The 23,530-nt window shown below is 48.4% G+C and overlaps 1 protein-coding gene across 2 annotated transcripts in view; it reads right to left on the bottom strand.

Moving 5' to 3' along the window:
- Sorl1 (sortilin related receptor 1) overlaps nucleotides 1–23,530 on the bottom strand; it is a 168,600-nt gene that overhangs the window by 21,458 nt on the left and 123,612 nt on the right. For both annotated transcript variants that reach the window (XM_037207586.1, XM_028866304.2), the window contains exons 28-38: nucleotides 22,903–23,034; nucleotides 21,343–21,474; nucleotides 19,885–20,019; nucleotides 18,749–18,904; nucleotides 14,596–14,745; nucleotides 7,839–7,970; nucleotides 7,182–7,308; nucleotides 6,849–7,018; nucleotides 2,612–2,724; nucleotides 1,858–1,962; nucleotides 1,052–1,124 (exon numbers count right to left, since the gene is read on the bottom strand). In XM_037207586.1, coding sequence (XP_037063481.1) covers nucleotides 1,052–1,124; nucleotides 1,858–1,962; nucleotides 2,612–2,724; nucleotides 6,849–7,018; nucleotides 7,182–7,308; nucleotides 7,839–7,970; nucleotides 14,596–14,745; nucleotides 18,749–18,904; nucleotides 19,885–20,019; nucleotides 21,343–21,474; nucleotides 22,903–23,034 — 1,425 coding nt within the window. The remainder of the gene's footprint in view (nucleotides 1–1,051; nucleotides 1,125–1,857; nucleotides 1,963–2,611; nucleotides 2,725–6,848; nucleotides 7,019–7,181; nucleotides 7,309–7,838; nucleotides 7,971–14,595; nucleotides 14,746–18,748; nucleotides 18,905–19,884; nucleotides 20,020–21,342; nucleotides 21,475–22,902; nucleotides 23,035–23,530) is intronic.

The following is a 23,530-nucleotide window of genomic DNA, read 5'->3' as shown; positions in this document are numbered from 1 at the left end:
ACATTTTTGTAGAGAGAAATGGTAAGACAATAGGGTCTCAAGGGGAGTGAATTCACAACCTCTTCACTACCTGCTGGCATCTGCCCACTGACTGGCGGGCAGCATTAACTCTGGCTGCCTCCTACCCTGACCGCCACAATCCCACAGAAGTTAAGAGTAACTGAAGCGAATCTTCATCGCAGAGAGCTCCTCCCAGACTCAGATGAAAGAAAGCAGAGTCACCCAATCGCATCCCACGCCACAGCAATCAATTGGTTTTAATATCTGTCAGGCCATGGGGTGAAAGTCTCTGGAGTCAGAGCTGTGCTGAGGAGACCACTCAGAAAGATGGACTTCCATCCAATGCTCAGTGGGGGTCAGGACCCTTCATGAAGATGCTTCAATTTACCCACCCTCCATCTGAGCGTTTCGTTCCCACTAGATACTAAGGATGGAGTGAAAGCAAATGGCAAAAGTTCTCAGCCCCAGGAGACACACATGCAGGATGTGGAGCATCCTCCTGAGAGGCAGAGCAGCCCAGTACAGGGATCTCAGGCCAGGGGAGATGTGCAGCAGGATGGCTAGGAGCGGAGGCTCTCGAGTCAAGTATGTGAGGTTCTAGTCCCAGCTTTGCCATGTATGTGTGTTCTAGGGCAAGGAACACACCACTTTCCTCTCCCTTGTCTTGCAGCTATTCTGAGGGACCAATTGGATAAGCTCATGTGTGTAGAGCAGTGAATTACAAACTCCAAGGGTCAGCTGTGGTGCCATGTGCCACTCCCTAACTCTGACATAGCTTGTCAATGTAACCAAGGGAGAGGGGCAAGATGTCTGCGCATGAGCGCACAAAGGGACTGGCATAATGACCTTCGGAAACCAATGCTTGGAGGAAGAATATACTCAGTGGCCGCCCATAAAGACTTCACATCTTTGTAACACCAAAGGGTGCCTGTGCTGGGGAAGAGGAGGCTCGGAAAAGCTTTCTAACCTATGCCTCCCCTTTCCAGCTCAGTGAAGGTCATTTCCAAAGGGCTTCTATCTTCTCTAAATGCGCAAGCACTGAATCATTTACCTTTTCCTTTTATGGTGGTGATGGATTTAGAATCGCTCCAGTTTCCTATCCCGCGACTAGTCACTGCAGCCACCTTTTCAAATCAGAGTGTGAGTTAATAGGAAATAAAAGTAATGCACCATATAGTAAGAATTCTGAATGAGCTAAACGGCTAAGGCATCAGCAGTGAGGGCAGAATATATAGAGAGAGTGACCCAGGACATTCAGAGGCCCCAGCAAATGAAATAAGAGAACCAAGAGGCAAGAAGGATTATAATAGCCCTACGAATATAAAATTTCTATTGATCTATTGTTACCCAGATTCTTCTAAAGAGCAGGTGTGAGTGTGTGCGTGTGTGTGATCTCTAAGCTCTATATCCATATACAGATACACATATATAAAAGGAGTCCTAGAGAAATTATCAGTGCAAGGGAGTCTCCAGGAGATGTGTCTGAACGGCTTTAATAAACATCCTTTGTACAAAATCTATTTCTTTTCTGCTGAACATATTAATACTCCATTTCATAAGAACCTCATGGAATCAGTTTATAAATGCCCTTAGCACTGGTAGCATCCTGCAGGTAATATTAAGCAGAAAAGAGGTGTGCATGAAAAGACAGACCCCAGAAGCAGAAGTTAGAGCTGCATCACGGCAAGTTATGGCCATCTGAGGGGGAAGCTGAACTTCCCTCTTTAAGACCAGGCACTGGGTGTTTCGAGGAACACCAACACTCCTTTCTTAAATGTAAACATGGAGGTGACAAGCGGGAGCCATCTCTCTGTGTTCTAAGACTGGCCAGTGGCTGACGAGGGTGTCGACACTCACTCTGATGGTATAGAGGGCGTTGGGCAGTAAGTTCTTTATTTCTGTAGAGTTGCTGGCGGCTCTCTGGGAGGCCCACATCTTGGAGCCGCTCCTGCTGCATTCCACCTACAGGAGGAAGCTCAGCCTGAGTAGAGGGGAACGAGAGCTTGGGCCCCTCTAATACCTTGCAAAGATGCACACAGGGAATGATAGGGCACTGGGATGGCTAGCATTAATTGTCAACTTGAGAGGACCTAGAATCCCCTGGGAGATGAGGCTGTGGGCATCCCCGTGCATGAGTATCTGGATTAGGTTAACTAAGGCACAGACGGAACAGCATTCTCCTGGGCTGGATGCTGTATAAATGGAGGAAGTGCTGAACACAGGCACCCATTGCTGCTTCCTGACTGTGGATGCAATGGGAGCAGCCATGTCAGCTCTTACGACCTTGAATTCCCTGCCATTGTGGACTATACACTTGAACTGTGAGTAAAGCTTGGTCCCTTAAGTTGCCTTTGTTGGAATATTTTACCACAGCGACAGGGGGAAAAAATTGGACAGATGTGCAGTGTCCCATTGGATGGGTCATTTTCCACAACACCAGATCACCTCCTGGTGACAAAAGGGACCCAGAAAACTCTAGCTTTCTCTCTCCTCCCTCTCTCTCTCTCTCTCTCTCTCTCTCTCTCTCTCTCTCTCTCTCTCTCTCTCTCACACACACACACACACACACACACACACACACACACACATACAGTGTCTGGACAGTACTTACAATGTACTCACGAATGAGGCCATGGGTATGCATGGGAGGAGCCCAATGCCCAATGATCACACCTTCCTCTTCATTGTTGAGTGACAGCTGGAGGTTCCGAGGGGCATCCGGCACTGGAAAACAAGTCAAAAGTCAAGTTCTCCCTGCATTTAAATCATTTGATCATATGCATACAAAAGAGAAAGACTCTACCAAGAAGCAGTTGGGACTGATATATGAATTTAGTCAAATTAAATTGTATAAGAATCAACAGATAAATAAAGCAAACCTATCTCCCAACAACTAAGTAGTTTAAAAGAAACCCTGCTTAAAATTGTTCCCAAATATGCTAGGATTAATTTAATCAAGGAGGTATATGATTTCTATGATGAAAACATTTGAAACACAGGTGAGAGAGGTTGAAGAAAAGACCAGAAACTGGATAGGAAGAAATTATTATCCATATAGTTTTGTTACCCAAAGCAATCCACATATCTGATGCAATCCCTACCAGAATAGCAATAACATTCTCCACAGGAATAGAAAAAAGTCACTCTTAATTAGAAGTGAGGTACAGAAGAGGAAGCAGAAAGATTGCAAGAGTCAGAGGAGATGGTGGACATCAAGGAGACGAGGCCTTCTAACCACAGCAGGGCTGACACACATATGAACGTACTCACGGAGACCGTGCGGCATGCACAGGGCCTGCACAGGTCTGCATCAGGTGGGGTCCCAGCACTGGGAGGAGAAGTGGACACAAGCCCCCATTCCTAACCCATCAGCCATCTCCCACTGATAAGCTCTCACAGATAAAAAATTAGCTTTCTCTAACAGACCATACAAACCACTGAAAGGCCAGGCCCCAGGCCCAGTATAGATGGCAACACAAAATGAACTCCGTGCCATTTGGGGAGGTTCTTTGTCTCCTAATGCTTTCTTGGGGCTTTGTTCTTTGTACCCTAGAGGCTTTTTACGTAAGCATTATGGTTTCCATTTTTGTGTTTTATGGGATTTCTGTGTGTGTAAATGTGTGTCTCTGTATCTATATGTGTTTCTTGTGCTTTTTTGTTGGCTTTCTTTTTGTTCATTTGTCCTATTCTGGTTTGTTATTTTAGCTTCTATTATTATTATTATCATTATTATTATTTTAGATGCCTGTTTGTATTATAATGAGAGAGAGAGGTGATTTGGGTGGGTGGAGAAGTCGGGAGGAAATGGGAGGAGTTAGGGGAGAGGAAATCAAAATCAGAATATGTTGTATGAAAAAAAATCTATTTTCAACTTAAAAAAAGAAAGAAAAAAAGTAATGCGTGATGGTCACTGGGCAGGCAGGGGGCGGGAGTTGGAGAGTGCAAGGGGTAAGGAGTGGATAAAATCAAGATACATTGTATTCATGTAGGGACTTGGAAGAATACTTTTTTTGAACTGCACAGAATCCTAAGACACCTCCTCCCACACATACATACACACATCTACACCCCAAAAGTCAAAGCAATCCTGAGAAAACAGTGCAAGGCTGGAGACAGCACATTGTCTCACCTCAAAATACACCACACAGACAGAGAAGCCAAAGAGACCTGAAGCAACGGAACAGAACCAAGAAGTCAGAAACGTGTCCACGGGTTTGCAGCCCACAGACTGTGGATGGAGGCAACCAGAACACACAAGGGAGAGAGAGGACCCTCTTCACCAAATGGTTCTGGGAAACCTGGAGACTCGTCTACAGAAGAAGAAAACTGCAGCCTATTGATTCGCCGTGTACAAAAATCAACTCATAACAGATCAAAGCCTTAAAATGTAAACCACCCCAAACTAGGAAAGCACTCAATTTTTTTTAAAATGTAAAAACCTGGGGTAAATGCTTCAAGACACTCATCTGGGGAAAGGCTGGCTTTATATGTGGCCCCAACAACACAGACAACAAAACCAAAAGTTGTGTAACGAGACCGCAGCACACTTAGAGGTTTCCTTACAGAGAAGAACAGGCAACAGGGTGAAGAGAGAACTGCAGAACAATAGCAATAACAACAGCCTGGCTTTAAATGCACCAAGAGCGCCACAGAAATGATTTCCAGAGTTGATGCACAAATGGCCAAAAAGTTTATGAAAAAAACGTCACTACTCATGGAGGGGAGGGGGTGCAAACACAGGGAGGTGAGATATCCTTCAGTCCAGTAATGGCAGCCGAGCATCTGAAGGACAAGAAGTCATCAACCGAAGCAGAGATGGCAGAACCCACCACCGGTGAACATCACCTGCTACAGCATTGTGGTTTCTCAAACTCTGGCATTAGCGCTACTGGGTACACATAGCCAAGGAGATCCATATTCCTACATTCCATGTTTCACAGCAGCCATGGTGTGAGATCAACACAGACACCCATCAGAGGATCAAACAAAAAAAGAAAATGTGGTACATACATACAGTGTAATATTACTCAACCATAAAGAATGATATCCCGCCATTTGTGGCAACATGGATGAACCTGGAGGTCATTCTATTGAGGGAAATAAGTCTAGTTACAAGGGATGAATACTGACTGTTCTCACGTACACGCTGAAATGGCAGAATGATCTCACAGGTGTGCAGAGACCAGTAATTCCCAAGCCTGCAAGAGTGGAGGGCTGGGGGAGGGCTGGAGAGAAGAGGGGCGGGGGTGGACATGGAAGAAGGCCTGACGTTCAAGAGCACAGGACAAGAGTTGGCAAAGATTAGGTGAATATCTTAAATAGATTGCAGAGAGGAGGTTGCACAACCCTTATGCAAAGAAATATAAAGCAAGTGGAGTGATCAGATAGCCTAGTAACCATGATCTAATCATTATACGTTGTACACATATGGTAGACTGTCAGACTGTACTCCACACATGTGTACAATCTTTATGATAGGTAAAAATTAAAAGCATATTTTAAAAATTTAAAGGAACCAACCAGACAGTTAAAATCCGTCTGCGCAGTATCCAACTCAGGACAATTTCCCGAGCTTAAAGCAAGGACAAGAAAGGATGCTGGAGGACACTGGAGCCCTTCTGTTAAAAACGCTGGCAGCTGGGCCTTCGCATTGATTGGACACTCCTCTTTTCCCAGAATGTCTCATAGACTGTAAATCTGTGGCTCTCCCAGGCTGCAAGATAGATTGCTTAGGCAGGCTGAGTCATCGTGTGCGTGTGTGTCCTAACTCTCAAACCACAAAGCAAGGGATCAAGGGTGTGACTACTAAGGAAGGAGACGAATTTCCCATCGCAGAAATCTTACATCCAGCTGAATGTGATCACTTAAAGCAGACTCCTTCATGAGTTCGGTGACTGTATGTTCAAAATGCTCTGGCAGTGGGGAATTTGAGGAGAAAGAGCAGACCTGTGCCATCCGCTCTGAAGGGAGGAGCAGGTGGGAAACCCTCTTAGAATTTAAGTTTTTAAAAACTTAGCCATTTGGTGAATTCTTTAAAACTTAGCAACAAAACGCTGACATGCCTCATATTAAAGTGATAAGGACATCCTAAGTATTGGGTATCAGGAAGTACTCAGAAAAGGAAAACAGAAGCAGAAACTAGACAAGACATTAAAAAAAGAAGAAGAACATTCTGGACCATGGTAAGGAAGATTAACTTCAGCACCTCAGACCAGCATGTCCACACATGTATGGATCAGGCACGCTCCTCCAAACACATGTAAAGTGTGGATAAGCACATTCTCAGTCCACAGCATCCTTAGGAAACAGTTCACTGGCTAAAATGTTTCCTGCACAGGCTTGAAGACCCGAGTTCAGATGCCCAGCACCCATGTAAAGCTGGCCGTGGTGGCAAGTGTCTGCAGCCAGGCAGCCCAAACAGTGAGGTCCACGTTCAGTGAGAGAGCCTATCTCAAAAACTAAGATGGAGAACATGACAGAGAGATCCAGCATTGGCATCTGGTCTCCACATAAGCATATAAAGTGTGTACACACATGGGTGTGCATACCCACACACCCACCAAATACACAACACCTAAAAATACATTATAAACTGGTGTGACAGTGCACATCTGTCATCCCAGCTACCTGGGAAAGAGAGACAGGAAGATGGCAAATTCTAGGCCTGCTTGGGCTTCAGAGCAAGTTTGAGGCCAGCTACAAATTAGTTGAGTTTCTCAAAAAAAAAAATTAAGAAGGACTCAGGGTGTAGCTCAGTGGTAGGGTGCCTTCAGGCATGTGCAGGGCCCTGGGCTCAGCCTCCAGGATCACACATACATACACATGAACAAATCAGCTACCATACTTACACCCCTCTGGAGTCCTCAGGGTCACAAAGTCATTGGTGTTATGCACTTTGCTGAGGCAGTGGACCTGGACTTTGACATGGTACGTGGTATCTGGCTTCAAGACTTTCAGGACAGTACTTGTTTTATTGCTGTGAGTCTCCAGGGTCTTCCATATGCTCTCTCCAACCACCCTGGCCAAAGCAAGGAAGACAGTGTCACAGAGAGGAGGTGAGGGTGGGGGGGATGAGAGAGATGCAGAAGCCAACTACAGAGGAGTTCTCCATGCACAGCACAGGAGAACTCACAGGGCATCCATCCCATGTCGACCGCGACTGCGGCTGAATTGGGACCCACCTGTAGTAGACATTGTATACACAAGAAGCAGAGGGCATTTTCTTGGGTCGCATCCAGGTCAAAGTCACATCCCCAGAGAAGTCGGCTGTCCACTGAAGATTCTGTACTTTGTATACCGTTAACTCATCTACAGAGATACAGAGAGAGAAATCAAAGTTCTGCCTTACAGATCCTTGAATTTCAAAGGACTCCTTTGAGGTAGAACCACTACGGTCTAAATTGTTAAGAGGACACAATCATGATACGGAAAGATTTCCCAGAAAATGTGACTAGACCCCCTTTCCAAATTTCCTACCATAATGACATGCATTTTGCCTCCCCCGCGCCTGATCAGTTTAAACTTGATCCTCAGTAGAAGAGGCTGCAGGTCGAAGGACGGCATGCACTCTAGACAGTGCATGAGCTAACCCCACCTGCCGCGTGAGGCTCTGTGAGAGCAAGGGTGTGTACATCAGCAAGGGTAGAGATCATGGGGAACATACCCCGAGGAGGCCTTTCACTCCCGGGGAAGAGCTGGCTGTGCGGGTCCATCAAAACTGGACCACACCTCTCCTCACGTGGCACTCCCAGGTTGAGCACATTTTCCAGCGGAGACAAAGTTCCAAAGGTCCTCGCTAGAAGCCCCCACAGTAACTGGAGAGTGGGGCTGTCACTCACCACTGCAGGCCTTCTCGTCGCTCTCGTCTGAGCAGTCCAGGAAGCCATCACAGCGTTCGGAGAGCACAATGCAGGCCTCTCCATCCTCACACTTGAACTCCCTGCTCATACAGGTCAAGGTGCTGTGGGTGGCTGAAATAGAAAGGGCCTCCTTGAACCCAGAGGGAAAAGGAAATGCTGCATGGTGTGGCTGGGCCCCGGTTCACCATGCGTAAGAAAAGTAGGCTGGCTTCTTTAAACTATTGATTTCTGCTCCAAAACTCTCTGGAAGGGGAAGTAGAATGATGCTAGCCGCGTGGTAGCATTGTACTTAACATTAACGAGAATCTCCCTTCAGGAAGACTGGAAGCTTTGGGGTCAAAAAGACTCAATGAAGGTTTTGTTTATGCTTATGTTTGAGACAGAATCTCAAAAACTACTTCTTGCTTCCAACTGGGTATATACCAGAGGATGACTCTGGACTTCTGATCCTCCTGCCTCCATACATGCTAGGATTACAGGCATGTATAACTATGTCCCAGTTTATGCACTGCCAGAGATCAAACCCAGGGCTTCGTGCATGCAACGTGAGCTGGCTAATTTTATGCCAACTTTACAAAAGTTAGAATCATTTGGAAAGACGGAACCTCAGTCGAGAAAATGCCATCATCAGATCAGCCCGTGGGAAAGTTTATGATGCATTTTCTCGATTGATGACGGAGGTAGGAGGACCCAGCTCACCATAAGCAGTGCCATCCCTGGGCTTGTGGTCCTGGGCACTGTGAGAAAGCAGGCTGAGCAAACCAGGAAGCAGCACTCCTCCGTGGCTTCCGCTTCAGTTCCTGCCTCCAGGTTCCTTCCTGCTACCAGGCTCCTCCCTGCTTGAGTTCCTGCCCTGACTTCCTTTGAGGACATACTGTGATACAGAACTGTATGTTGAAATACATTTTTTCCCCACCCAAGCTGCTTTGGTCATGGTATTTATCACAGCAGTAGAAACCATAACTAAGATAGCAGGCAGGTAGGCAAGTACTATACCAAATCTACTCCATTCCCAGCCTACATACGGCCTGAAACCCTTATTCAGTGTGATCTCAAGCACCTCCCAAAGTTCAACACCACTCTGGAAGGCTGGGTAACATTCTCACTGCTACCTATATGTGAGGATCTAATGAGTTCAAGTACCTGCAAAGAGGCCTGGCCTTGGCCAACACTGATACATTGTAGCTATTTCCCTGCACCGATGACAGTTCTGTTCCTAGTATTGATTGGTTTGCAATCTAGGAAGAAGCTATGTTTCCTGCGTTGGACAATAAAAATAATTGGATGGATGGCAATAATGTGAAGAGGCATGCATGCTCACATGGCATTTTTAATTGCATGAGTCTTCCAAGTATTTTGCCAGGGGAAGGAAGGGGTGAGCTAAGAGTTATGTGACTCAATTCAAAGAAGGTTATTAGCCAAAAGTACATGATCTCCATCTTAGAGGAGGGTCAAAAAGGGAAGAGTGACAATGTCATTGGAAATGACCCTAAAGAGAGAAGAGGGTGGCTACAGAACCCAACTCTCCTGTCTCAGGGTAGTCTGGGCTTGGGTCTGCCTTATACAAACTCACGTCTACCTACCCAATCATGAATAAGAAAGGGCTATGTCAGAGACATCATGCCTCTGAGTAGGCTCTGAAGGCAACTGTGAACCTCTAAGACAAAGACTCCCACATCCTAACCCATGGAAGCTGTTGCTATGTTGCCTTCCATAGCAACAGGAGACCTGGAAGATGGAACTGAGTTAAGGACCGTGATGGAGAAAGTTCAACCTATGCTAACCAAGTAAGCCCCAGCTAACTCCATGGATCCTTCAGAGCAGAGACCTTCCCTGTTGCTGTCAGAGACAGCCAGAGGCAGAAGGACAGACAGATGCCAAGTTGCTGGCTTTGAAGGTGGGGGAGGAGCTCTGACCTTCTGGAGGACAGGCCCCCCAGACGCTGGAGAAAGCAAAGAATCAGACTACCCCAGGAGTCTCACCCACACCTAGGTTTTAGCCTAGTGACACCCAAGTCAGCTCTGACTCAGAATATGTATTATTTCAAGCCATCACACGTGGGGCCACACATCACAGTGGCCAGAGAAGACTAGCATGCGCTCTAAACTTGGTATCTGCTCAGCTCCTGTGTGGGAGGTTCTCTTTCTTGTTTTTATGAGCTCAGACTGTAAGTTCTCCAATGGGGCCCAAGAGCGAAGCCTCTGCCAGCTCTTGAGCCTCGCCCTGTGCACAAAAACATCATTTTCCACTCCGTAACTACACAATGTCATTCAGGCATACAGAATTCGGCGTTAAAAAAAAAATCCAACCTTAATCTAAAATACTTTCAGTAAATTGTTTGATTTAATCCGTGCTAGGATTTCAACACTGAAAAAACGTCACCAAGAGAGATTAGCTAGCGGAACAATCTAAAAATAGCAAATTCACAATTTTGTTTCTCCACAGTTGACTGATGACACTCTCTTAAAAATCAGATTCTTGGGACTTCTCCAAATGCCCTGCAGTGGGGTGTGTGCCGTTTTCCGTCTCTAAGTGACTCCCGCCGGGATGCAGACAGGACCAAGCGTCTCTGCTTTAGAATGAGCACTGCTACAATCCTGTCTTCCACCTAGAGCATCACTTGGACTGACAGCATAGTGTGAGAGCCGGGAGGAAAATGGGTGGTGTTCTCAGGAGCAGTCAAGATGCTCAAAGGGAAGGCATAAAGAATACCGGAAATGTTTCCAGATGGGAAAACACACAGGATTGGCCAGGAAGGAAGGAAGTAGCAGGCGGGGTTGAGGAGTGTTACAACAACCATGTTCCAGCACGGGCTTTTCACGGGGAAGATCTGAGGCCTCTTTGCAAGGGTGTCTAGGATACAGGAGCAGGTTTGTTGGGGACTTGAAGAAAATGAGCTGACAGGGAATAGGCTAGTTCCTGTATCTCTGTACCAGGTTCCAGTTTCCCTGGGGACACCAAGCTCTCTCACACGAAACGGTGAAATAACATAGTGAAGGTAAATAAACATGACCTCTGCACCTCTGCCCACATACTTTACATTATTTCTAGATGACTTACGTTCCCCGACTGGGCATAATCTCTATGTAAATAAGCAGGACACTGTTTTGTTTAGGAAATAATGAAAGCAAAGAGTCTTTACATGTTCAGCTCAAGCACAGTTTCGAGTACTTCCAGCCGCGGCTAGTAAAATACACGGGCACAGAATCCATAGACACACAAGGAAACGGGAATGGCCAAAACCGTTTAAGAAGAAGTTGCGTGCGTGCGTGCGTGCGTGCGTGCGTGTGTGTGTGTGTGTGTGTGTGTGTGTGTGTGTGTGTGTGGCGTGGTGTGTATGCACGTTTGCATGAGTTTGTGCTTGTGCGTGAAGGCCCGAGGTTGGCCTTGAGTGTCTTCTTTGATCATTCTCCACTTTCTTCATTAAGTCCAGTCTCTCAGTTCACTGATCGGTTGAGTCCGGCTAGCCAGCGTGCTTCCAGATCCCTGTCTCTACCTTGCAAATACTGAAATTACAGATGAGGCGTCCACATCTGCCCAGCTTTCATGTGGGTGCAGCGGATCCAAATTCTCGTCCTCACTCCCACTTGCATGGCAAGTGCCTTACCCAGGCAGGAAGCCATCTCTCCTGCAACTCTTAGGAAGATTTTTACAACTAAATCCCCCTTCTCCAGGGAGAGCATGATATTACGGGTATCTATTATATTCTGCACAGAAATTGATTTGTCTTGGGAAGCGGAAGAGCAAGGACTGTGCGGCATGTGAAGGTATATTAAAAAGGGGGTTGAGAACCACTGCTGCCATCATCTTGCAAGTCAAAGATGGACGCCATGCTTCTACGCATGGGCATCCCGTGATAGAGGCGCTGCTGTCTATGATGGAGACATGCAACATGAGTGTAGAGGATTGCCTGCACGATGTATTCTCCACCAAGAGGAACTGCAAACATCCGTCACTCTGGGAGTGTGGGAGACAGAGAGGGACATCCCAAGTGTTATGTGTATGGAGGGGGTACTGAATGGCAGGGTGGGTGACACCCCTTAACACAGGAAGGCGTCAAGCTGTTCTGAAGGGGATTGTCTTGAAAAACACAAGATTCCCGACACAGAAATCTCCGGGTTGGTAATAACTCGAAGCAACAACAGAAGCAACTTGTAGGGCAGCTGGGCATCTGAGGCCGCTCTGTGAAACACGTCTTAACACTTTGGAAACAAGAAAACATAATATTTTAAAACTGGTAAGACTGTCATCAACATTTAAACCGATTAACAAAACATGTGACTCATGGGTACTGAGCACAGAACGTGGGGTGCTAGAAACACATTTTCTGTTTGATAATCACAAAAAAATGGACCAAAGGGAATTGTGGGTAATAGCACATCTTGATTTTAAGACCCTTAGCTAAACAACAGCCCTGTGAGTGAGCTGGATTTGAACCGGGTTCAAAACAGCGATTGAAAGGATGCCAATTAGCGAGTTCCCATCAATCACCCAGGTGGGAGGTTCTGTGTCTTTTCTTTCCTGTTAACTATTTTTAATATTCACCTGATGTAGTGGCTCGCTCTTGGCTAAGATGACCCCACTGTGGTTTTGGTGAGTGTGAGTGTGAGGTGAATCTGTCCGGCTAACAATGTCAGTATGGGGGTGGGGGTGAGGGAGGGGCACCTTCTTCATTCTCTCCACATAGATGTAGGCTTTTACACTAACCAGTATTTAATCTCTCTGGGTTGGGCTTGGTATAATCTCCTCTGAGAGGAACCTTCCATGCAGCAGGGCAGCAAGGCTGCAGCTTTCTATCTGAGGAACTAACTGTTGCAGTGTTACTGACTAGGGGTGGGGTGAGGGGTGAGGAGTGAGGGGTCTGGTATCCTCCTGGAAGCTTGATCTTCCTTTTAATAAAAGGGAGATAATACCAAAATCGCAAGCAGATTTGGAGACCGAAGGAACGTAAGTGTAGGACTTGGGAACAGTGACACTGTTTAATGACACATTAAAACTCACCACAAAACAAACGCTAATTTACCGTCCTTGTTACATGGGTGCAGATGTATGGGTGTGAGTACAGAGGTCAGAGGACAAACTTAAATATCATCCTTTGAGATAGGGGCTTTCACAGGCCTAGAGGTCACCAACTGACCTAAGCTGGCTGGTCCACGAGCCCGCCCCAGTGATCCTCCTGTCTCTGGCTCCCCACTGCCAGGAGCAGAAGCTCAGGCTCCCTCCCCTTTCATTTCTCAGAGGGTTCTGGGGACTGAACTTGGGTCATGGTGCCTACAGGGCAAGCACATTGCTAACTGAGCCAAATCTCAGTGCTAACGTTCCTGAGTCTTGATTATTTCATCAGAAACACAGCTACTTTGTTGGCTCCATGTCACCTGCAAGGGTGACATGTATGCCTTTATGTTTTTATCCAAGGTGCTGAGGACATTTTAAAAATGGACAGAAAGTATATATTTAAAGAAAAAAAAACCAACTCACAAATGAAAATAAGAAAGAGAAGTAACTTGATCCTTCTAGGTGACATCTATTTCCTCTACTGCCTTTGACCCAGTTCATCAGGAAATGGCAACATTTGGTAGGGTTCCAGTCTTCCCCTTTCTTAAGAATCTTTAAGCAACTGACAGACAGACGAGAAGAGAGAGAGAGAGGGAGAGAGAGAGAGAGAGAGAGAGAGAGAGAGAGAGAGAAAGAGAGAGAGAGAGAGAGGGGAGAGAGAGAACAGAATAGTGACAGATGAGGAGTGGAGATTCCTGCTAGCCTTTAGAGCTGAAGGCTGGCTGGAGAAGTGGAAGAGACTCGGACACTCCACTATATGTTCACTGTGCAAAATGAAGCATGCATGAAAAAAAATTTTCTTCCTGGTCCTACTAAGCATGTGACAGGGAAGGGCATCAGTGTCTGCAGTGAGCAGGTGACCAATGGAGGGGATCCTGTAAGGCAAATCCCCAAGCAGGAGCAGCACCCCCCACCATCAGAGAGGCAGGCTGAGGGCAGGGAGAGTGGCATCTTTCTAGCCCCTCCCCCTTCACAGGTCAAAGTTTCCGAGCACAGACAGCGACTACAGGTGCTGACTGGGTGCTGAGGCTTAGACAAGTGACCTTAGGATCTCTGTCTTCCCCCATCCAGGCTGCCTGCTTTCTCTCCTGGCCCCTGAGCGTCAGTCAGCAGGACAGCTGTGTGTCCATCCATCACCTACTCCAAGGGGCTTCCCTGGGTCCATCAGGGGAGCAGACAATGGTTCAGAACACAGCCACCATGCAGCTGTCACCTCATATGGCACTTGGGGTGCCTGTGTGGCTTATTGTTTCTCCCTAAGTATAATTATTCCAGGAGCAAAGCCCCTGGTTCTTAATCTTGGTGATCTTCCCAATAGTATACTCTAAATGCCTTGACGATGCTTGCTGAATACTTCCACAAGGCCATGGCTTTACCATCCGGTGCTTTCGGGAATTAAACATCTTTAGCAAAAAACAAACAAACAACAAAAAACTCATTTAAAGTATTTTCTTCCATTGAGAAATCTTTCCAGTGGGGATGCTCCTATTATTTAACATTTAGCCAGCTTATTAAATCCAGCATCACTATCATAGACTATGCTCTCTGTCCACTCAGCAATGCCCTCACAGAGAATACTGTAAACACGGTTACACAGAGACACACGGGAGCCAGCTGCCCAGAGATGGAAGCAGAAGAATGGAACTCAGAGATCTGGAAAGTGGCCTTGGAAGATACTCACGGCAGTTGGCTTCATCCTGGCCATCCTGGCAATCCTGGTGGCCGTCACAGCGCTTCCAGTTCGGGATACATTTCTTTGGTTGGTGGCACTCAAACTCAAACCGGTCACAGCGTCCACGCTGGGTGGGGGTGGAGGCAGCCGTGGTGTTTGCTAGAAAAACATATATATATATAACTTTTTGGTATGGAGGGAGTTTGCCAGAAAGGGCAACCTTTCAACTGTTGGATGTGCTAGGGGAGTGCAGGCCTGTAGAACTGCAGGGCAGCGGGGGGGGGGGGGGGGGGGGGGGGGGGCGGTGCCCAGGCACCTGCCAGCTATGGAGAGAAAGCAGGTAGGACACTGTGCCTTATGCTGCTCCTCGCAGGGCCCCACCACCGACTCACTTGAGAGATTCTCTTTAAAGACATGGGTGTGGGTAAGGAGAAAGGAGAGCAGGCTGGCAAGGCCAAGCGATTAAGGGAGCCAGAGGAGGCTGTATCCTACCCTAAGCTATTGGAAGAGAAAACTCTGAGCCAGCCAGCTCAGGATCACAGGATCCCCCAAAGGCTCAGAAATCGTCTCTCTCACCTGAGAGAGAAGACTGAGGAAGGGTCAGGCAAGGGGGATAGGACCAGAAGAAGTTTCAAAAGCAGCCTCATATTCCCTTCTGGCCCCAGCCCAGGAGACAATTGCCCTGTACATGAGCAGGGTCAGAAGCCTGGTTGATCATGGTTTGCAAAGAATCAAAACCAAGGGACAGTTTAAGCAGCCATAACTGAGCAAGAAGATGCTAATGATAACTGAGCAAGAAGATGCTAATGAAATCAGAGGCACTGAACTTACAGCCAGCCAATGAGAAGTCAGGTAACTTCCTGACAAGAGACCCTGACAGTTTAGGCAGGGGGCCTAGAATTATCTCTCAGGACACTGACCAGCTTCAGGGACAAACAATGAGATTACCAAGGCCTGGGGTTTCCCAGCAAACAGGCTAGCACAAAGCACGCAGCTGGCACACTCACCCGTGTACTCAGAATTCACTGGGCAGCGTTTTAGTTCCCATCCTGGTACATAAGCGGCAGCAAAGAATTATCTAAGAAAAACCTCTAGCCTTAAAACAAAATGAAATATCACACACACACACACACACACACACACACACACACACACACACGCCTCCAAGAAAGGTCGTTTGGAAGAAACAGAGACTTGGTAAGAAGCCAATAACAGGAGCCTGGGGATGGCTTAGTGGCTAACAGCCACTGCTCTGCAACTATGAGGACCTGAGTTCGAATTCCCAGCCCCTTTGTAAAAGAAAAAAAAAAAGACACACAGAGTCAGTGAGGGATTGTTTCAAAACATTAAGCTGAAAAGTAATAGAGGAAGCTGCCCAATGCTAATGTCCTGCTGTGGCCTCGGCACGCACACCCATAGGCACACAACTTGTACGTACACACACATCCTGTACATACACACCCCAGCACCAAACACATACAAAGAAGCGAACTTCAAAGCCAAACGTCCTTAGTATGCTCACAGAGAACGTATAAGAACAGGCGTAGTACTAAAGGGGACAGTAATAAAAGTGAGAAACGACTGAATCCCATATAACAGAAATGACGAAACTCGGAGGAAGAGCTGGCAAAGTAAAGCAAGTGTCACAGAAAGTGAGAAGAAAATGGCAAATCTTTAAATCTAAAAGAGATTTTTTTTTTTATTTTATTTTTTATTTTATTTTTTTTTTTTTGGGGGGGGGTTGAGACAGGGTTTCTCTGTGTAGCTTTGTGCCTTTCCTGGAACTCACTTGGTAGTCCAGGCTGGCCTCGAACTCACAGAGATCCGCCTGGCTCTGCCTCCCAAGTGCTGGGATTAAAGGCGTGCGCCACCACCGCCCGGCCGAGATTTTTTTTTTTAAAGCAAGAATAAGGGGGTCAGATGTGGTGACTCAGGTCTGAATACCCAGCAACTCAGGAGACAGAGGCAGGAGGAGTACAGAAGTGCGAGGCCAGTCTGTTCTCCACAGATGATTGCAGGGCTCCATCACAAGAGTCTGCTTGAAACAAAGAGAGTGTGGGGTTGGGAATTTAGCCCTGGGTTCGGTCCTCAGCTCTGGGGAAAAAAAAAAGACAAAATAACAAAGAAAGTATAAGGAGGATCCGATCAATAGACATGACAGACAGGATCACAAGAAGAAGATGGAGGTGCACATCATTAACTAAACGTTTCAAAAAAATTCCCTCAAACTAAAACACAGATTCCCACATTAGATGGAAAAGAATGTACGTGGTAGTCAAAAGTCCAGACACTGGAGCCAAGGGGAAGATCTGATAAGCTTGTAGAAAATTTAAAGTGAAATGTGATCACATACAGACTAGCAGCTCAAGCTGGCCATGGCTTTCCTAAGAGCTACTCGAAGAACAACAGCAGATACCTTCCAATTCTAAAGAGAAGCTATGGATAAGCTGGCGTTCTAAATCCAGCTCAGATGTCAATCAGGCCTGAAGATGGGACATAAACAGTTTCAAACAAGTCAGTTTCCCCAGATACCCTTCCTAAATATTCTCTTCCGGGAACTTTCTAGACTGTGCTATACCAACCATGACAGCGAAGAAGAGAAAGGAGAGAAACCGGGAGAGATAACCGTGGATAGCTTCACAGAGACGACTGTACGGGAGGATCAAGGGCAGCTGGTAAAAACCACAGTAACACAGCAGGAAAGGAACACGCTGAGAGACACTCCACTGTGCTCTCCTCGCTCAGCCACGGCCTGCCCCCAGCATCTGATCCACTACAGGGTGAGCACCAACAGCTCCCGGGCCAGCCTGGGATATATACAGAGAGCCTCTCTCAAGAATAACTGAGAGGGAATAGAAGCAGGGGGAGAAGAGAGGGGAATGAGCAAAGAGGAAAAGGGGGAAAAACAGAGGGAGGAGGGGAAAGGCAAAGGGAAGGGAGAGGAATGGAGAAGAGGAAAGGGATGGGGAGAGTAAGGAAAGGAGAGAGAGAAGGAAGGGAACGGGAAGGACGGAGTGTTAAGAATTGGTCTCGTAGGACGGGAAGATGGCTCAGTGGGTAAAGCGCTTGCCTCACAGGCCTGAGGACCTGAAATCCCAGTGTTCCTAGGGTAACATGAAGATGGGGAATTCCCAGAAGCTTGGGGCCAGCCAGACTGGCATATGGAGCAATACGCAGCAAGAGACCCTGTCTCGAAGGAGGCAGAATGTGAGGACCAATGCTGTGGTTGCCCTCTGACCTCCACATATCCACAGGCAAAGCACACGCACATGTGCGTGCGTGCATGCATGCATGCAAACTCAGATACACACACAGGGGGTTTAAAAAAATGATTGACCTTCTATAAGACCACAGGGAAAAGGGAAGATAATGTGGATAGTTGTTAGCAAAGCACAGGTATACATGAAGGAAAATGTCCTAACCAAAACTACTATCTTATACAATGAATATACACTAATGATTTTTAAGAACCAAAATAATAAAAAAAAAAATATGAATGAGCAAACCGCCAGTTAAAAGTGCCCCACTTGTTAGGATATTTGTTTAATAATCACAGACCCCTCCACCACTGATTCCCTAAGGCCCCTTCTATTTTCCAGGCAAGAAGCCACTGGTGACTTTTAAGCAGAGAAGTGGTTGGGTGCACACGGAGGAAGATCTCACCGCAGACCTAAGAGTGGGCTCTGGAAAGGGCTGTGGGAAGCGTGACAAACGAGTGTCGGCTCTCCTCTTAAAAGCAAGCTTGAAAATGCCTCCCTCTTCAGCGAAGAACCCAGCCCCCTCAACCCCGTTCTGCCTGTGGGACAGACGTCTCAAAGGTGGACCTCTGGCCTCCGGCAGCATCGCGGTGGTTGCACAGACCTTCAGCTGTTTCTGTGTTCAGCCACTAGATGGCAGTGGTCACCCTTCTTTTAGAGGGAATGCCGGCCAGTCAGCAAGCAGAAAAACTGGGTCCTCTTGTACACACACAAAACCCTTCCTTATTATCCCAGCTGTGATTCCTCACTGACAGGGAGGCAGAGGTAGAAGGCAGAGAGTAGCTGGACTTTTCTGGCAGGATTCACACAGGGCAGTTTAAAAGCTAGGAGTCCCCACACGATTCTGGGGCGCCGTGCCCACAAAGCCAGTAAATGCCACTGAGCAAACCATGGCTAGTACTCACCCAGAGAGGGGCATGCTTCCTCGTCCGAGCCATCAGCACAGTCTCTGTAGCCATCACACACCCAGGTGTCCATCACACAGGCCCCGCTGCTGCAGCGGAAGTAGTTGGGCAGACACGTGGAGGGTCCGGGGGTGGGGGAGGGGAAAACGTGGGCATCTGAAGGAAAAGCAAGCAAGGAGATGGATCCCAAGTGTTAGCAGAAGCGAGATCTCAGATTAAAAAAAAGTGTCCCAAACCTATGCTGATGTCCCTGTTGCAGCAGCCCAAGGAGACCAGTGGCAGACATGGGCCTGAATATCAGCCCCCTTAATTAGCATTTATAAGGAGCATGTAAGGGGTTTCCAAAGAGGTAGCAGTCTTTCCCTCCTGCTTAGCAGCTTTAATGCACTGCAACACCTGAAAGAGAGTCACGGTCCCACGAGTTTGCCCTCTCAAGGGCTGCTGGCTGCTGCCGGAGGAAGCAGGTGGGCTGATGACCAGGGAGGGGCACACCGTGGCTGGAGAATTCTCACTAAAGCTGCAGCTGCAGCTGAAACATCCCAGTGACCCAGGATGAGCAGGCAAAAGGCAACAGAAAGCATGTGTCCCACACCGGGACCTGGGAACTTATTAAAGTGCCCCTGGTACGGGGGTCCCCGGACATGCCTAGGATACTCTGCAGACGGACATAGGTGTGGGGGTCTGCAGACTAAACTCTGAGATGCAAGGCCCTAGGCGCCTCACTGTCACCAAGTCCTTCAGAGTCAGGAATGGGGAACCCTGGAGACCGTGGAGACCCTTTACACAGATCATGGAAATTCACGCCACGGCAGGCGAGAAGACACGAGTCTCTGGCGTTCACTGGCCAGCCAGCCAGCTTCGCTTAACTGGTGAGCCGCAGGTCCCCGAGTAAGAGATTGTCTCAAAAACCACGGTGGAGAGGGCCTGGAAAGAGGCAGGAGTTGGCCTCTGGCCTCCATAAGCAACATACAATAAAAATGAAAAGGAAATAAAGGAGACAATGACCCAGAAGAACTCAGCATCGTAAGCCCAAACAGTGAGGACTGAGCCAGGCAGCCCAGAGGTGGCGAGTCTGCGCCCCCCATCGCTGTCCTGGCGCCCAGGCTGGGGGCTGACCCCGTTCCCAGGGCTCTCACCTCCACAGTCCTTCTCGTCAGACCAGTCCTCACAGTCGTTCTCTCGGTCACATTTCCACCTGTTGGGGATGCAGCGGCCATTCTCACAGCGGAACTGGAAGTAGCGAGAGCAGTTTGGGGCTTCCGTGGGGTTTTCTGCAGAGAGCAAACACACCACCGGTCACGTCCCGGCACCCATGTGAATGCGGCCCTTCCCCTCTGTCCATCTCCCCAAAGGTCAAGTCCAGGGACGTCTGCACTACTCTCCCAGAGAAGACAAGGCATGCTCGTGGATCCCAGGAGGGACGAATAACATCTGCAAACTCAATGGCACCTGTAGTGGGTAGCCATTCCAGCTTGGATCTGGAAATTCCAACCCCCATTGGGACTCTGGCAACTGTCACGCCTACGAGGCGGGGCGAGGGGAGGCGCCTGGAGACCAGAGAGCTGGATGGGCCAGCGCTCTCTCTGTGCTGGGACCCTGAATGGTGGAGAGCTCCAGAGAACACCCTGCTGGACTGCGATACACCTTCCCCAGACCCCGCGACCTACCTATCCCTTAATTTGTGAGTTACGCCATTAAATAAATATCCTTTGAACTATGTGGTGTGGCCTTAATAGTTTCACCAATAGGCACCCCATCTTCTTAGGCCCCAACTCCTAGTTTTCTGACTTACTCTGGTACCCTGAGAACGGTCACTCTGAGTTTAATCATGAGACTTTACCAAAGACATAACTCGTGATGACAGTCCAAGAATGACGGTGTCATCTGTAACTTTCAGAGGGAGGTACACTCCGCGGCATTTACCATCACCATGGCTAATCTTCACTGTCAACATACAGTAGGACTTAGAGTCACCATGGAAATGTAGCTCGGGGTGTGCCTATTAGGGTGCTCCCAAAAGGATTTAACAGAGCAGGAAAGACCCACCCTGAGTCGGGGGAGCAGATCCCAGGGGCTGCAGCCATGGACTGAACACAAAGGTTCTCCTTTGTGAACTGAGTGGCAGCCTTCATTGCATGCAGCTTCCTAACGGGCTACACGACGTGACCGGCTGTCTCAGGTTGCTCTTGCCATGGCTCCCTTGCTGTGGTGGACTACATATCCTCTCACACTATGTAACAAAACACACTTTCCTTCCTGAAGGTGCTTTTGTTGTGTATGTTGCCACAAGAAAAAGTACCTCAGACACCATGACTCCTTACCCACGGCAGTCCTGACTTGTAATGTGGCCCTCCCCACTGGGGAAGGAAGAGAAGCGGGATAAACATCCCCCTAGCATCTACTGCATGCCGGGTTCCCTCTTCACTCCAGCCCTCCTGTGGGGATTTCAGAACTAGCCGCATGTGCTGCTGAGGAAGGGGAGGGCAAAGGCAATGTGACATCCAGGTGAGATGTCCACGATCTGCATCCCCGGCCTACAGGTCTCCCTGTAACTGGAAGGCTGCCTGAGGGAGGCGGGTCTACTAGCTTCTTACCACAGTTGGCTTCGTCGGAGTAATCGCCGCAATCGTCCATCCCATCACATTTCCAAATCAGGCTGATGCACACTCCATTCTGACACTGGAAGCCGAACTCATCACACTCCTTGTGGAACTCAGGGTCTTGAGCTAGAGGGTGATAGACATCGGTCAAGCCCAGGTCACGTCCATGCCAGCGGGTTGGGAGCAGCAGGGCTGCCTGGAAGCGAAGGTCCTCTGCTGTGAGACTACAGAGCTAAGGGAGCCTTGAGAGATGGAGGCCAGACTCGTCTCAGCAGAGCGCACGGTGCTAACTAACCTGCTCCACACACTCACAGGGACCGTAAACAGGGCTGGACCCCTCAGCCTTCGGAGACAATGCTTTCAATGAGGAAATGTAAATTAAAATAGGCTCATCAACGTGGGCCCTGATCTAGTATGAGCAGTGTCCTTAGAAAGGAAAGTCCCTCCTCGTCAGCAGGCTGGGCAAAGACTGCCACTTAAACCCAGGGTTTCAGTGCCAACCCGGGCAACATAGTAGGACCTTGTTTCTCTAAATAAATAAATACAACAAAAGTAGAAGTTTAGGACGGGCGGCAGTGGTACACACGTTTAATCCCAGCACTTGGGAGGCAGAGCGAGGCGGATCTCTGTGAGTTCAAGGCCAGCCTGGGCTACAGATTGAGTTCCAGGACAGGCACCAAAGCTACACAGAGAAACCCTGTCTCAAAAAACTGAAAGTCGAAGTTTAGACAGATCCTTAGAGGAGAAAGATCATGGAAGACACTGGTAAAGATGGCATCTACCAGGGAGAGAGGAGGCCCTAGACAGTGCCACCAACACCTCAGGAGTGAAGGACAGCGTTTCTGTCGGCTGAACCACCCCGTCACCAGTCTACAGCCCTGTGCTATGAGTTCACGACACACACAGACAGACCTAGTGCTGTGCTTTGAATATGAAACGTCCCCAACAGGCTTTTGTGTGAACACTTGGCCCCTACCAAGTGCCACTATTTGGGGAGGCTATGGCACCTCGGAAGTGGGACTTAACTTGGGACAGTAGTCAGTGGGGCTCGGCCTTTGAAGGTTGCCCTGGGTCCTCGGCATCCTTTTCACTCTGCTCCCTGTGTACCATGAGGTAAAATGCTCTCCCCACCACACTCCTGCCACCACAAGTACAGAAGGCCAACCAACCACGGACCAAACCCTAGGAAGCCAAGGAGAGTCCCCCTCTTTAAAGCTGTTTCTGACAGCTGTTCAGCCACAGTGACACAAACGTAAGGACCAGGGACATTTTGCAGCAGGAGAGGTTGACTGTACAATCAAGTACACAGCATGGGGATCTATGCCATGAAGACCGCTGGAGCGAAGCTGTGCTACAGAGAGACTGGCTCTTCAACACGGATCGAAGGTCCTAGTCACTCAGCAGCCCCTCACATTTGTGTAGTGATAGAGACGAGGCATCCATGCTTATGTGAGAAGAGGAACAGCAAAGAGCAGGCCGGGGCACTCAGACGTGACCTGCACCCAAGTCTTAGGGGGTCCCACAGAGTGGCCCAGCTCCCCACCATTCACTCACAGCATCCAGCGAAAGCGGCATCCTCGTCGGAGCCGTCTCGGCACTGGACGATGCCGTCGCACACCATGGAGTGGAAGAGACACTGCTGGCGGTTTTTACACACGAAGTCCATGAAGCGCGTGCAGAAGGGCTCTGGAAGAGAGCGACGGTGAGGAGGAAGGGCCATGAGCACCTGCGGCTGGCAGGGGTGCTCTACCGTCCTGAACAAAGGCACACGGACCATTCCCGCTGCTATGACAGCCACTGTGGACGGAGGACCTGTCTACGCAGGGTCCTGAGCTAAAGCACCTGCCATAAAGTGCACCGTTAAACCCCTGAGGCAACGTTCGAAGACACTTCATTGTCTCTGCATAGGGAACAAGAAAATAAGGATGGCAACACCAAGTACTGTTTCCGCCAAGGGCACATGGCTAACGAGGGAGAAGACCACACTACAACCCAGCGCTTCCTGGCACAAAGACCACACCGTAGCCATGAATAGCACGACACTGACTGTCTGATTTGGAGGTTAGCGATTATTTTCTACAAGGAACCAGTGTTACAGGCTGGACTGCACCCCTGCCTTCAGCCCCTCTGTTGAAGCCCTAAGACCAAGGTAACTAACTGTATCTGCAGACAACAGGTCCTT

Source organism: Peromyscus leucopus, chromosome 7, assembly GCF_004664715.2.
Source record: "Peromyscus leucopus breed LL Stock chromosome 7, UCI_PerLeu_2.1, whole genome shotgun sequence".
In the NCBI taxonomy this organism is placed as follows: domain Eukaryota; kingdom Metazoa; phylum Chordata; class Mammalia; order Rodentia; family Cricetidae; genus Peromyscus; species Peromyscus leucopus.
Note: the sequence above shows the minus strand (reverse complement) of the source record. Positions and strands in the feature narration are given on the sequence as shown.